We start from the raw sequence: 15,374 nt of genomic DNA, 5'->3' as shown, positions 1-15,374 counted from the left end.
ACCCTCGCTGTGCATGGAAGCCCTTCCCTCCCTCCATCTCGCCCTTCTGGGAGCCCGTCTGGTACCACCATCCCCATCACCACCGCCATCCGTCACCGAGATTCCTGATTGGTTGTTCCATGGCAACCGCTGCTGCCTCGGGAATCTCTCCTGCTGTTGTACTGCCTGGCCCGTGAGCTGTTCTGTAAATGAGAATTTAAAGCTTCCAAAGGCCTCTCTCTGTCTCTCTCTCTCTCTTTCTCTCCTCCTTCCTGTTTTCTTTTTTTGTCGTCGTTGTTACTGTCGTCGTTGTGGGTTTCTCCTGTGTTTTGCTTTCTTTTTGTCGTCGTCGTTGGTGCGTGCGTGTCTGTATTTCTAGTCGCTAAACGGCATCATCGTTGGGGCAGCGGCTCATGCCCTCTGGAGACCAAACACCCTCGGCAGTGGGCTCCACAGGACATCTGGGGGCGAAGGGGCTAATCATTAGCCGTTACTATTTGGAACGAGAGGAAGCCAACCACCTCGTGGGTTGGTGTCCTGTGCCCACCCACCTCCCGCCCCCATGACTGCAGGCTTTTGCACTCTTTTCTGGCGTCTGACGGATTATCCTAGCAGCAGTCGTGAGCTTTAAAGTGGGGTGAGGAACCCAAGGAGAAGGTGGCCCCAAATACGGATGCAATCAGGGTCAAAACAGGGCTCAGGGGCAGAAGCACAACCCCTGCCCAGTTGCCATTCAGGATCAGAAAGACGCGAGCCAGTTCTCCTCTGCCTCGCATCCTTCCAGGGCCTACCAAGTACGGTGAAATGCACAAAGTTCAGGACAGATTCTTGCCCCCTCCCGTTCTCCAGTGAGACACTGGTAAGTCCTGTCACGTCCCATTGAAGGCTGGGGCTCCGCGGCCCTCGGAGACAAACCAAAAGGGCAGAAGGAGCTACTTGGATGATCCTAAGCGGCTGCCCTGCACCCGGAGGCTCGGCTGCTGGAATCCTGGGGCCTGGAAGAGGAGGGAAGAGGAGGGAAGCGTTAGATGCTCCGCGAGGAAGGAGCCCGGCAGCCCACACGGATCCCCGTCCACCCCAGCCCCCTGCTCTGCAAACGCACCCGGCTCCCTTTCCGTCGCGGCCGCTAACAGCCCGAGCGAGCCTCACCCAAGCCGGGCAGGAACAGGGGCAGGTGCGGAACCAACTTGGGGGACAGATGCTGGACCCAGGATTCCAGTCAAACCGGCCCCCCGTCTCTGCATGTCTTAGGCTCCCAAGCACCTCCCAGTCTGTCGCCCACCAGAGAAGGCCCCACTGGAAAGAGAGCGCGCTAACATCTTGCTGTTCTGTTCCCCCCTCCCCACCCTTGTCCTCCTCCTGTATGTTTCTGTAGGCCTGGAGCTCAATGGAGAGGCACCCCCCCCCATTTTCTTGCCCTTCCTATTCCCTCCCCCTCTCCCTCTGCTCTTCTCCCTCCTCAGAGATCACAGAAAGCTGCTCTCTCCCCAGAGCCCAAGGGGCCCGACTCTCCTTGCTGGCTCGAACCGGAAGGCTCCTCCGCTCTGCCGTGCCATCGACGCCTCCTCGAGGACGGACGCTCTCAGACACGCTTACCACACCCTCTTATGCACCCCCTGCGCCCCGGAGCCAAGCATGGTTCAGGTGCCCAGCAGCGTCCCCAGCACAGGAAAATCCTTTAGTGGCAGAAGCTCGGACTGCAGGACGGGAGGTGGGGAGCAGGAGACCCCTGGGACGCAGCCGCTTGGGCCGGACTTCCTGGAAGGACGGACTTGGGAGTAATCCTGAGAGGGGCCCGATCCCCACCCGGGTGCTTCTCCTTGCCCTCCCCCTCCCCCCGCTACCTGTGTGCACCCTTGGACGTACAATCACAGCAGCACAACACCCCCACCCCCCCTCCCCACTTTTGGGGTGGTGAGAGGTTTTGGACACGGCGTATGCCCCCCGGCAGGTCTTTCCACTGGCCCAGCCGGCTTCTGCCAGCAGCGTGACCTCCTTCCAGCCACCCAAGGGCGAGTCAAGGGGGTGCTGCTGGGCTGGAGGGATGCCGCCTGCCATCTTGTGGGACCCAAGACAGAGAAAAACGAGAGGAGACCGAGTCCGAGCAACTGGAGGTGGGGTGGGGAGGAGGGGGAACGAGCTGCAGGCTTTCCAATTTTCACCTTTTTTCCTTCTCATTCCCTGGCGCTGCGGCTCCAGGGACGTGCTCCCCAGGTTGGCATTTTTATTCCTCTCCCCTGGTAAGACCTCCCATATTGTTAACGCTTCCCAGACCTCTGAGCTCAGGGGGACACTTCCCTTTTGGACCCCAAAAAGTTTACTTTGGGAGCTGGGAAAACCCGGGCCAGTGACTCATACAGGGGTGCAGCAGGTGGGCAGGACCCATTCGCCACTGGCCCATTGGATCGCGCAACCGCCGGGCAGGTTTTTTTCCTAGCCTGGTGACGCATCACCTGCTGGGCTCCGTTCCAGCTTCGTGGCTGCTAAGGGCACAGGGGCCCTGGTGGGAAAAGCCGCTTAGCCGCGACCCGGCAGCTGCGTTCACCCCGCCCTCCACGCCAGCCTGCCCCGATCCTGCCCCCCCCGGCCCGAAGGCTTGAGAAGGGCATGAAACGAAACGTCCTTCCCCGAGAAAAGGAGCCCCTTCTCCTGTGGTTTGCGGCTTCTTGACGTGCTCGTGAGCCGGAAGTGGTCCTAGAGACAGACTGGGGCGGAGACGTATGCTGCTTGTATCACTTTAAAGGTCTCCCCCATTCCCCCTCCGCGCCACTCTGCTGCGAATTAAGAAACAAACCCCGGCCGCGTATCAGTCAGACGGACAGGAAGGGATGGGGCAGCCAAACTGGACAGGCGTTTTCCGCCCACCGCGGCAAGTAACCTGCTCGGGGCTCCCGGGCTATGACAGGCGTGGTGAAGGCTCCGATTTCCCAGGCCCAGAGGGGGACCCGGCAGACGCCGGAGCCAGCCAGAACCTGGATCAGGAGGCCACGTGGGTGCCAAGCCGAGTCTGGAGTCCCCCGCACCCCTCCTGGCCCTGTGACGACCAGCAGATGCCACAACCGGGGCACAGAGGGAAGGCTGCCAGCCACGGCACTCGGGACCAGTGCCGGACCAGAGCAGCTCCCAGCCGGCGGGTCGTGCCAGCAGCATCACGAGCGCGCCAGGAACACGCCGCCATCCCTCTCCCCTCTCCTGCCAAGCCGTGGCCGACTTCTGCTCACAACATCCCTCCCAAGACAGGAAGAGCCCGAAGACAGACGCTGCCTCAGGAGCAGCTTTTGGCCGGCTGGCAAAAAGGCCAACTTTGAAATCCAGAACGTGTCCCTCTCTCCAGCACCTGAGCCAGCCAAGAGTCGCCACTGACCTTCCTAGCATCCACAAAAGACTTTGGCCGTTGGTCTGAGCCCACGTTGGCCAATGCATTTCAGGACCTCCTATTTTCCACTGCCCCCACCCCGTTGCTGGGGGGGGGCTCCCTTTGGAAATGCTCCTTCCCCCCCCCCCATCCCCTCAACCCCCGTTTCCTGAGGCTCCGGCTGGCCTCCCTCTCGACCGCTGCCAAATTCTGGACGACGAGGCTCAGAAACGCAACCAGCTCCACTCCGGAGAGCTGACGCTTTTGCTCACCTCCCGCAGCCCATCTGCTCCATCCCTTTTTGTGGGATGGAGAAATAAGAGAGGTGGAGAACAGTGACCCAAGTGCAAGGAAATTGGGGAGAGGGGGGGTGTTAAATCTCATGTTTCCCAGGAAAACCTCATGTGCCAGAAGAGAACCAACTGAAATGTGCAGTTCTGTAGACCCGACGGTCCAACGTTGCTCAGATGCTGTTGGGACCTGACTTGTGTTGGTGGAGTGTTAAAACTTCAGAATGGACTCTACACTTAGACAGGGCAGAACGAGGCTGCTTACCAAAGCTGGATATTAGGAAGCTGGGTGTCCCTTCCTCCATATCCACTCTCTGTACTGTGCAGAAAGTCCTCTGACTCCCCCAAAGAAGCGGAGGAGATTCCCCCTCCCCGTGCCCCGGCCCCACATCTTTCCTGCTCTGCCTCTGCCCCCTCCCTGGTTGCACACAGGCCCCCAGCGCCCCCCTGAACCGCCTGGTGTGCGTCGGATCACTCCTGCAAGCCCCGAGCGGATGGCCCGGTCCGCGCGGACTCTTTTCCCGCCCTGGGAGGAGGGCTTCCGCTGCCCCCGGCCCCACCCCCAGCCCTTAGGACCACATGTATCTTGACCACATCCCCACATACGGCCAATCGTGGGGTGGGGAACTAAAAAAGTTAAGATGCCCGTGCTCAGAACTCACGCCTGCGGGCGCGTGGAAATCAAGTTTCTACCATAAGGAAGGAAAGAGAAGAAAATATGTTTACAGCCTCTTTTGCTGATTGAGTAATTGTAAATAATTCCATTGCAATTAGCTGCAATTTAATTTCAAAAAAGGGGGTTCAATCCATTCCCATTTTACCTTTTCTGATTTTAGAAGATTTTTAAAAAACTCTCTCTCTCTCTCTCTCTCTCTCTCTCTCTCTCTCTCTCTCTCGTCTCCCCCCTTTTCCTTTTATTTTCTCTTCTAGGGTGGGAGGTGGGTTTAACTACTCAGTCATTTTATTTAGAAGGACAAACGGGAAAGTGGGGCGGGGGGGGAGAACCAGATCAGATGAACTTTTAGTGAATGGGGATACGAAAAAATGAAGAGTTGGATTATATGTTTCAGACAATATCAATGCTTAAGTTATTGATTATTTATTGCTGTTTACTTTTAATAATTTAATTTTTTCTGTCTAAATAAAAGAAATGAAAAGCAAATGCAATCTATTATATGTTGGCATCAAGGATTGTGTAAGATGAATGTGGGTGATCTGACTTTTCATTTCTTCTTGTCCTCCTGGGAGGGCAAGACTCCAGTATTACATTTATAGCCTTAGAAGGGAACGTGACTTGGCCTTTCTGAGGGCGAATCCTGGTGCCATTCCGGGGAAGGCTACACATTTGAAACCTGCCACCGGCAAAATGAAAAAGTTCTTGTATTTAGCACCACCTTTAGCAGGATTTGGTCAATATACCCAGAATTGCACACATCTAAAAATTCATAGGTGGTGGTCGCGCTTTCTTGGAAGGGAAAGAGCTGCATTTGTGTGTAGAACACAACGGAAACGTGTTCAAAATGATTCTTCTTTGTCTGTCTTCGCATTGGAAAGGGCTTCAGGCGCCTTCCTGCATTTTCTCCCGAGAGCGTTCCTGTGAAAGGCCACCGAGGCTGTTTTCATTTCCCATTCTGGGGAAACAGGTTGAGAGGGACCGTGCCCAGGCCCAGGCCAGATTGGGGCATCTGGCCATGTTCCACACGGGAAGGACCGTGCTTTTTCAAGAGGTGCACCTGAGTAGCGTTTCCTTTGTCCTCCAGAATCCCCAAGCACTCCCAGTTCTGCATTTGTTGCTGCAAAGTGATATTGGAATTCATGACGCTTATTTATTTAATGTTTGTATTTACAAGCTGCCAAGTAGTCCAAAAAGACAACAACGAATCACCTTGTTTTAAACAAGTTTAAAATGCAGCTTAGGGCGTTTGGGCGGGGAGCAAGAGAAGCAGGTGGATCTGCAGGAGAGTTTGTGCCTGGCAGCTTTGGGATGCGAGGGATGGAGAGAAGGGTGCCCACCTGTCATCCGGAACAGCGTGTGGACCAGCGGGGGCATTCGGGGTGAGCCAGGTGATACTGCCAAATGCCGCAGGGGTGGAAGCCCATCTGTTAAGCCTTGGAGGAAGTTTCCCCAAAAACACCCATCCTCTTGGGAAAGGCTCCCCCGGAGCGACTTCCGGAAGCAAGATGCTAGCCTGCCCCAGCACCCGCCATCTTGCAGACGCGGGAGTCTGCGGCGAGAGCATCACAGGAAGTCCTTCGTGATGGCCTCCACAAAGTTGGGTGCGGCCATGAGGATGCTGATGGAGCAGACCATGTGGACGAGGGCAAAGGTGACCAGGCAGAGCCGGTCGACGACGGCAGCCACAAACTTCCACTGGCTGCAGGCAGCCCGCGCGGCGTCCCGGCCCCGGAAACAGCGAGCGACATAGCGCAGCTCCTCCAGGATGCGGCTCAGCTCCGGGGCGGGGAGCAGCTCTTCGGGGGTGGAGGCCGGCGGCTCCGGCGACGGGAGGAAAGGCCGTGGCACGTCGGGGGGCTTGACGGGGAACAGCACCAGGGGGACGCCCAGGTACGCGAGGCCGCCGTTCGCGGCCGCGACCGCTGGCGGGGCCAGCCGGGTCGGCGAGCCGCTGCCTTCGCTGTTTTCCGAACTGCAGCTCAGCAGGCTGGGGGCACGGCGTGGCCGCCCCGCCGGCTCCTCTCCCCGTGGGCGCATGCGCAGCAGCCAGGCACCCCAGTGCAGCACGAGCACCTGCACCTGTGTGGAGATGGGCAGGTGAGCAGGAGGGAGGCGGGGGGGGGGGGCCGCCAGCAGGAACGGGGGAGCGGCCTCCCGTGGGCCTTCTTCGCTCCTCGGCCTGCTGGGCATGACCCAGTCTGGGGTGTCACGCTGCCCGAATCTAAGCGCACCGTTTGGAGAAGCGGCAGGGACTGGCTGGGGCTGCCCAGCCCGTGGACCTGCAGCCAAAGGCTAACATGCAAGGCCAGGTACAACGCCCAGTGGGAACGCTTCTCTTCCAGGTATTTTCTGGCAGTTATTTTCCAATGCCGTCGATTTTTTTGAATCGCTCCGAAACCAAACCCCAGAGGTGAGTGTCAACCACTGGAAAGTAGGCAGGATCAAAACGTTCCAGAAGCTGCAGTATGTCAGCAGCTGGGAGAGACAAGCGGGAAAGCTGAGGGAGGCAGCGCAGAGGGGGAAGTCCTGCTGGGGAAAGCTACGCCAGGGCCCTGAACAGGCACGCTCGGGCTAGGAGGCGAGGCCCGCTGCAGCACCCTGTTGCAGGTCGTTCCCCCCCGCCCCAAAACATTGACATCCTGCCCCATCAGGAAAGCTTCCATCGTAGAAATAATCAGCTTTGAAAAACATCTACACTCAAGTAACAAAGCCATCTAAATGGACATGGATGCATCCTATTCTCCGGACAGGGAGCAAAAGTTTCTCATCTGCCACTTCGTCGGCGTATTCTAAGAGACGTTTCCACAGGAATGTTTTCAGTGGAACAGGACGGAGTAGCCGCCAGTGCTTCACACCTGCCCCCTTGGCTTAGCTTCTCAGCAGAAGGCCCCGAATGGGAGCAGGGATGAAGAACAAGCGCCAGATTTGCACCCGATTCTAAAAGCTCCCCGCCCACCACCCTGACGCAGCGAGGTTTGGACATCAAAGCTCTCCCCCGGACCCAGTGAAGAGCCAGAACGCACAACACACCCCACAACAGTTCCTGGGCCATCACAACTGAGCACCCCATCGCCCAGCCAGGCCACCATCACACAAACTAGGGGTGTAAACATTGGACTGGGCTGCAAGACAAGGTAAGTGACGCCCCAGCATCAAGAGCACACCCCGCTCAAACTGCTGGCCCTTCAAAGGGCCAGGCAAATAAAGGCCACTTCTGGCAGCTGCCAGGTGGACAGCGAGACGGCTCTGTCTTGGTTCACTGTCGGACCAACCCCTTGGCCAGTGGGGGGAGCAGAAAGAGGGCTCCTCCGTCACCCAGACAAGGCAGGTGCCCACCGGGGGCAGGCAGTCCTTGGAATTCCCTGTGCGAGAACTCTGCACGCGTATCCAATGCCAAGCACACTTGGGTGGAAGTGAGCCCTTCTCTCTCCAGGAAATACCAGCATTTGTCACTGACTGTTAAGCTATGCTGCCACTTTAAAGGCGCAAATGCCCCATGGAGTTTATGATCTAGATTTAGAGAAGGGGCAGGCCATGCCGGGTCCACAGGAACTGACGTGCTCCCAGACCCCTTCCTGTTTCTTGGAATGAACACTCGCTGGCAGCCGACAAACAGCTTCCTGCCGGTGCTGAAAACTGCCAGATCAAAGCAGCTGTTTAGTGTCTACCTCTACTTGGTAGCTCAGTCTCTTGGGGTGGGAAGATCCGCAGGGAATGGGAAAATTGCATCCTCAACTTCTCATCGCACGGGGCTTTCAGAGGGGCTTCGAAATTCAATTTAAACCCATAAAAACGACAACATTGAAACTGCACACAAACTGCAGATGCTGCCAGAGGGAGCGGAAGGCAACAACCCAGGCAGAGTCGCTTGACGGCAAGTCGCACAGAGCGCAGCAGCGCTGCATGTCAAACACTCTGCCTGGCATCTAAAGGGGTGTTTTATATTTATAGAAGCGGCCTTTACCCACATTGCAAGAGATGCCCAAAGGGCAGGCCACCCAAAATATTCCATATATAAAATCATACATGATACTTTAAAAGATGGGGTAGTCAGACTACATGCGAGGAGTATGATGAACACAGTTCTTCCTCCTTCCTCCCTTCCTGGAGCCTAAATATTGCTAAAGACCTGTAAAATGATTAAGGTGCGTAAAATTATGCATGGTGTGGAACAGAGGGAGAGTTGTTCTCCCTGTCTTACCACAGCAGAACCCCAAAGTGTTCTGGAACCCCATCATGGGATTCAGGACTGCTCCAAGGAAGTCCATCCCACAGCGAAGGTTCAAGTACGGAATCCACTACTGCAAGACGTGGCTTGGACACATTTGTAAGAAGGCTGAAAACGGCTACCGGTCACAACAGCTCTGCATTATCTATGCTCGCCAACGAAACAGAGCAAGGATTTCACGAGGGAACGGAAACTCACCCATCTTGGCATGCAGCCGCCGTCAGGGTCGTGGTGATGATACTGGAGCACAAAGACTGTGGCTGCCACAGACGAGCCCACCATGCCCATCGTGGTGGCAAAATATTGCCCTGCAGGGGAAGCAGACGTGAAGGGCTGGATTTGGCAGGTCAGGCTGGATTTGGCAGCTGCGCCCTGGCAATTATCGGCATGGCATTCCTCGGCCCCTTTCTACAAGGAGAAGCGGCCCACGCAGGCCAGATAAATCCGTGGAAGGAAACCCTACTGGTGAAGAGCAGCCAGAAAGGCAAATGGGGCCTCCATGTACAGGTGCAGTCTACCCCACGGGACAAGTGCCAAGGTGCGTGACAGGGCAGAGGGTGGGTCTGATGAATGTCTGGCTAGTTGCAGGGCCACTGGAGACCCAAAGCCTTCTCAACACCAACCAGCAGAATTGCAAAGTTCCTCTAGCTGGACTACACAACTTTGGGCCAGGTGGATGAGCAAACTGCATGCCTGAATTTCTGCAGCGTTTTCAACGAGAACAGGGCTGGGAGAAGTTCTAGACCTCGGTGCATTCAATACATAGCAGGAGTGCCTCTGAACAGGCGTATGGGCTGCACCCGTCCCGCTGGCTGCGCAAGCCCCTCTCCGGATCGCGCCCCACACACAGGGCCTTGCCCCCACATACCTATGAGCGGAACGGAGTCTGAGGTGGCGGGCATGACTTCGGCCACAAGCAGCATGAGGACCGTGAGCGAGAGGAGGACAGTGATGCCTGCAATGGAAAGTGGGGGCTGGTTACAGGTGGCTATCCCACAGGTTTTGGAGGTGCATTTCAGAGGCCGAGGCGCAAAGCCAAAAGCCACACACATGAGCTCCCGGCCCTCTGAGGCATATTCCACCCTATCCACTACTTTCAGGTTTATGTTTCTAGTCCCTGTCAAATTATGAAATGACTGGAGAAAAACAGACAGAAAAACAGCATCTGGCTCAACAGCTCAAAGTGAGATCGACACTGAGCCCGTGCTTTAGCATTCTGCAGGGGACTCACTACACGGGCAGAGGGTTCAAAGCACCCTTTTAAAAAACGCAACTGGAGTGTTACGCTGATTATTATGTCATGATTCTAAATTAAAATGTTTCCTGTGAACATAGAAAGGTATTTGTGGTTAGGCTTTTGCTCTGCCAGAATAAGCTCAGGTGCCTTTTGCTGCCTCTGGCTCGGGCCACAACAGGAAACAGACGGCTCTGCAAACCCACCCATGTCTTCAACATTAACTTCCCCTCGGCTCCACCAGCTGCCCTCCTCCTCCTCCTCCTCCTCCCCCCCCCACTCACCCCCACATTCCCTGCCAGTGTGACTTACCCAAAGAAATCTTCTCTCCGGAGTCAGCTGGCAAAAGAAATACAAGGAACGCCATTGCAGAGAGAAGCAAGCAAGGAACCAGCATGTTGAGGGTATAATAGAGTGTCCGTCGGCGCATGGTCACCACGAAGGTGACATCCAGGTAGGGCTCCTGGCAACATTCGTAAAAAACTTTGTTCTCGCTGCCAGGTACGCCTGTGTGGTGAGAGAAGAGGAAAGCAGGTGTCAACACGGGGGGCGTGGGGGCCCCGAAAAAAAGATTCCAGACCCTGAAAATGGAAACCAGTCACTCATTTTTGCACTCAGTTAACGCCCCATTTTCTGGCTGCTCTGTTAACCAGAGCGCATCCAAATGCTGGTTTGATTCACTGTGGTGGAAGTGATAACACTTTGAACATTCACTTGTTCGTGCAAGTCAGTGGAAGCACAGGCCTGAACGTGTGTTTGCGCACACACGCAGTTCTGCAAGCACTATTTTGGTTCAAGGGAAAGCATGGAGCTGAGAGGAGAACGGGGGCCCATGGCGTCTCTAGTGTTACGAGGCAGGTCAGGGGGTCTCCCTTACCCATGAGGTCCCACTCTCCATTGGCAACGTAGCCAGAGGTGTCCATCTCCAGCATACGGAGGTTGAGTAGCCAGCCGTCATAGGTCCAAGAGCCGAATTTGAGATCGCACTTCTGGGTGTCGAAGGGAAACCAGCGGACATCGATCCGGCAGGTGCTTTTCAAGATGCCTGGATGGGGCAGAGGAGGAGGGGGAAAGCTGGCTGCTGCAGACCAAGCCAGGGGAAGCTGACGGATCATCCCATGGGCTGTGTGAGCCGGGAAGAATGCAAACTGCAGCCCGGCATGTCTTGGGGGGGAGGCGAACACAAGAGGCCTTTTTAGACCAACTGTCAGTAGAGGGGACTCTTCATTAAGAACGGACTTGTCTGCACTGCCGTCCAATCGGTGCAGCAGGGAAAGCGTTTCGTATCCGTATCATGCCGGCCAGTGTTCCAACAACCCTGCAAGATAGGCCTGCACTGACGCTGGGGAGGAGGCGGAAGCCCCGGGAACACAGAGAGGCCCAAGGCCAGCCTGCAAGCCTGTGGCCAGAAGGGGCAGGGCAGGGCAGGCCTAGCCAGAACCCTGCCAGTGCCTGGGCCTGGCCTTCCCCAGCTCCGGAGTTGCAGGACTGCCCAGCCAAGCAGCGGCGCCTGGCGTGGGAGCAGACCAGGGTCTCCAAACCATCCCTGGGCGCAGGGACACCCTGCACTAGTCCAAGGCCCTGGGCTCGCGGCAGATTTAAGCCAGAAAGCCATGCACTTGCCCTGTCCAAGTGTTTTGGTGGGGCCACTCTAGTTAGTCCCCGCCACCACTCCGTAAGGCTGGGGGGGCCCTCGATCCACTTGCACAGCCATGTCCCACCCTGGCCGGTTACCAGGGGCCTGCCTGCCTCTCACCTGGGGGCAGCCACTGGCAATAGCCGCTGGAGTTGACCAAGACGTGGGTGTGGAAGGTGGAGTCAAAGTCTTCGTTGGCACTGGAAGGAAAGATGGCGCCGGGAAGAGAAGAGGTCTAGTCACAGTGATCTAACGTCAGGCTCTGGAGGCTTGTGCAACCACCGAGCCAGCAGCAGAAGCCGAGCAGCCAGACTTGGGCCTGGGGTTCTCCAGCACCACTCGAAGCCACCGCGGGCCGAGAGGGCCTTGCGAGAGACCAGCCCTGGGCTCAAGAGGGAGGCTGGGGCTGAGCCCGCGGTTCCTCCACCCCTCGCCCAGCCCTCCAGTCCCACCTGCCATTCAGCCCACAGCTTGGCTCCTGCGAGTTCCCCGTCACATTTTACTATGCCAGGGATAAATCCCGGTCATGGAAAGCCACCGCTCCATTTCGCCCTCACCTGTTGTATAAAAGGATGTCCGGGGTCCACACCTGGTCAGCAGAGAACCGGAGAGTTTTGACGCCGGGGTATTCCGACTCGTTCCATCGCAGGTAATGATCATACCAGTACTGGGGGAAGAAAGAGGGGCATCCAAGGAACCACTACAACTCAACCCGTGCCAATCGTACAGGTGTGTCTGGAAAATCTGCCCTTCCACCATCCTTAAATCATGGCCTTACCATCTGCAACCAAACGTTGGTGGTCAAAACTTGGTTTTTCTCATCCTGCAAAAGAAAAGTGGAAAAGACTGAAGGACTGGAGGAGACGGAAGCTACACACTTCCAGAGAGAGAGAGTGAGTAATGGAGAAGAGCCCTCCACTGAAAACTGCTCTGATTCAGCACTGGGAACGCCCTTCTGGCTTCCCAAGACTCCAGCTCCAGCCAGATTTAACAGAGGAGTGTTGGCTGTAAAAAGAGACGATGAAGGCGAGTGCAAATCCAGACCTCAGCATGGGATGGAGTTCCTTGGCTTTTCTGCTTCCTTGCACCCCGCCCTCCATGCCTCGCCCCACTCCAGCAGCTCACCATGTCCAGGATCTGCAAGAGGCTGAGCGTGAAGTGAATGGTGATGGGCTGCGCGTCGTCCCCCACCGGCCTTTCCAGCGGCGTGTAGTCCTCCATCAACTCCTTCAGCAGCTGCCGCTGATGGACCCCTCCCCGAGAGCCTGCAAAGGGATCCACGGCTCAGTCACTCCAGAAACCTCAGTGCCGGGTTCATGTGTGGGCGCCAGCCTCCAAGCCTGGGGCTTGCCTGGAGGCCTCGGTAGCCCGAAGAGTGACCAAAACACCTTTAGGCTATGTCTGAGCTGGGAAAACCGAAACTTGAGAAAGACCTCTTCAGTGAAAATGGCTGAAGTGGGAGGAACGGACTCGAGGGAGGGAAAAACCGAGGAACCAGACACTTCAGGAATGGTAACACCGTCACGGTCAAAGACGTGTCACGCTCTTTTCTGCAAGGATCACTGCCTTGGAGGAACCACCGTCTGCTGCTGAAGGGTGTTCCCCAGTGCGGAGCTCTCCAGGTGTACTCAAATCCCATCATTCCTGGGAGTCGTGGGAGTTGCAGTCAAGCAAGCCTGGAGGGTCCCAGTCTGGGGGAAGACGGCCATATTCCGCCACCTTTATGCTCTGTGCAGCGATTCCCCTGCTTGTATGTGCCTAAAGGCCGAGAGGAGCTTCGATCGGGTCTTGTTCAAGATTCATCTCTGGCGAGTTCATGGGTCCGGCGAAGCCCACCCTGCAGGCGAGCCACAGGGGGCTGCTTGTTCACTGCACAACCCACAGTGCTCCCAACACACAACTGGGCTCATCGTGGGTTGTTCTCCCCCTCAGACCCAAAGCCGGTTCCGGTACGAATCACCTCCCGGTGTCTTTTCCGGTACCCCTTTTTGGTCATTTCCAGTGTTATTCTTGGAGCTTCCAGACAGTGCAGGAGGGCTGTGGCTCCTGAAAATGGCACCTGCAATGCGCGGCTTCTGTTTCGCAGGCCCGTTGCAAGCGCTGCAAGCCCCCTGCCACGTCCTCGCTTGGCGCAAGGCCGTCCAGTCAAAGGCTGAAGCGCATGCAGGCCAACCCACGGTGGCCAGAAACCCAAGGCTTGGCTGTCAGCGGAAAAGCGCATGAAGGGCGAAACAGCAGCAAGAGGGGCAGCACCAAAAGGTGGGTACATCCCCCCCCCCCCCGCTTGCAATGTACACCTTTCCGTTTTAAGTGCTGAACTGGCCTGTTTTGGTGGCTTCCACTTTTTCAACCCATCCCTGCCTCTCCAGCTACTCCAGAAAGGTGAGATATTAACTCCTGCTACTTTCCAGGGCATTTACTGCTGCTGTCAAGTTTCCCCTCCGTTTTACTTCCAGCCATCGAGCGTGCAGAGGTATCTTCGGCTTCTTTACAGCAATTGAGGAGTCGGGATGATGGCAGCAGGAGGTGCTTCGAAAAGGAGGCACAGAAAGAGTGAGAGGGAGGACCTGAACAAAATATATTTTTTAAAGCCAAGGAATGAAACGGGGGAAGGGAGGACCTTGATCAACTCCGCGGGAAGAGGCACCCGTCAGCCATGTGGTATCGCTGCTGCTGACCATTTTTTGTTCTCAGGTTGGGAAGAGGAACTGGCGTGTTCCTGACCAGGACGGGGCAACTTTGGAAGCCCGCAGAGGCCTATTCAGGGCCTGCACGCAGCCACAGACAAGCGGCCCAAGAGCTTTCTTCTGCTTGCTTATGCTCTGCGCCCATATTCCCATCCCGGTACTCAGTCAAGAGCACATTCTCCTTGAGCATCCTCGAATCCAAAGTGAGGCATCGTCACTGGACCAGGCCCCCAAGAGTTAATGCAGCCAGTGATTCGGGAGGCTTTAAAGCAGAATCAAGCCATTCAGGCACAAAGAGATGGAGGCTTGCTAAATGGCCTCCTTGCCTACTTTCGCCTCTCCGATCCTAGGGAAGAAACCAGGTTTGCTCAGAACAGAAGGGGCATCCGCCGCCCGGGCCCACCTGGCTTCATCCCTCCCCAGCGTTCCAGGCAAGGCTCTTTCCAAGCCCCGCACGGAGAAGCAGGGAACTGGGTGGATCTTTGGCGTACCGAGCAGGGGCTCTGCCACATGGCTTTAGGGCCCTTCCACGCACAAAAATTCTAATCCACCGGGCTCTGAGTAAGCGGCGGATTTAAGTCAGCATATGGCGAGTCCACCCGTTGGTCCACTCGGCACAGCATTGCCTGCCTCGACGGGCAGGGATCGGGGCCTGCACCAGGGCATTTTGCAGGCAGAGCGGCCACTCTGTCGCTCGGCTGTGGCCCTTCTCCTGGGGTGCCGCATCCGCTCCTGGAAACAGAGGGTTGGTTTAGGCAGGCTGACCTAGCAATTTCCAGCACTGAAGAACACCACAGCACTTTCTGAAGAAGTTTGATCTGTCTCGATGGGCTTGGGGCAGGAGAGACTCTGACTGAACCATCTTTCTGAAAACTACAAGGAGGGTTTCAGAGGAGGGGCAGCGTGTGGACCCTAAAAACCAAACCACCACCCCTGCTAGACCAGAAAAAATGGCTCCGCCTAGCCCAGCACCTTGCTTCCGACAGTTGGCAGCTACACTAAGGACCTGAAGGCAACTGAGCCCCCATGGATGGCCTCCAGCACCTGCTATGCAGAGGTACAGTGCCCCTGGACAAGGAGGCTCTACCGAGCTGCCATGGCCAGACCTCACCCCTTTTGTATTCGTCACAAATGTATCCACTCCCCCCACTTTTAAAGTTATCTAAGCCCGCTCCCCCCCCCCCCCCCACAGTAGCTCGCGGCAACTCCCAATGCCTTGGATGAACAAAAGCCGCCTTTTGTCTGTACCAAATCTGCTCCCGACCCATCGCAACTCAAGCTGATGTATC

The 15,374-nt window shown here is 56.5% G+C and overlaps 1 protein-coding gene across 1 annotated transcript in view; it reads right to left on the bottom strand.

Annotated features, from left to right (window-relative positions):
- The window catches only part of LOC123033004 (neuronal acetylcholine receptor subunit alpha-7-like), a 22,305-nt gene extending 7,051 nt beyond the window's left edge, over positions 1 to 15,254 (bottom strand). The window contains exons 1-9 of the mRNA XM_044449291.1: positions 12,524 to 15,254; positions 12,177 to 12,221; positions 11,956 to 12,065; positions 11,519 to 11,598; positions 10,640 to 10,807; positions 10,075 to 10,269; positions 9,397 to 9,483; positions 8,727 to 8,836; positions 97 to 974 (exon numbers count right to left, since the gene is read on the bottom strand). Of these exons, the coding sequence (XP_044305226.1) occupies positions 912 to 974; positions 8,727 to 8,836; positions 9,397 to 9,483; positions 10,075 to 10,269; positions 10,640 to 10,807; positions 11,519 to 11,598; positions 11,956 to 12,065; positions 12,177 to 12,221; positions 12,524 to 12,619 (954 nt within the window). The 5' untranslated portion in view covers positions 12,620 to 15,254 and the 3' untranslated portion in view covers positions 97 to 911. The remainder of the gene's footprint in view (positions 1 to 96; positions 975 to 8,726; positions 8,837 to 9,396; positions 9,484 to 10,074; positions 10,270 to 10,639; positions 10,808 to 11,518; positions 11,599 to 11,955; positions 12,066 to 12,176; positions 12,222 to 12,523) is intronic.
- Between the last annotated feature and the right edge of the window lie 120 nt (positions 15,255 to 15,374).

Source organism: Varanus komodoensis, unplaced genomic scaffold (genome assembly GCF_004798865.1).
Source record: "Varanus komodoensis strain SLA01 unplaced genomic scaffold, ASM479886v1 scaffold57, whole genome shotgun sequence".
Lineage (NCBI taxonomy): Eukaryota > Metazoa > Chordata > Lepidosauria > Squamata > Varanidae > Varanus > Varanus komodoensis.
Note: the sequence above shows the minus strand (reverse complement) of the source record. Positions and strands in the feature narration are given on the sequence as shown.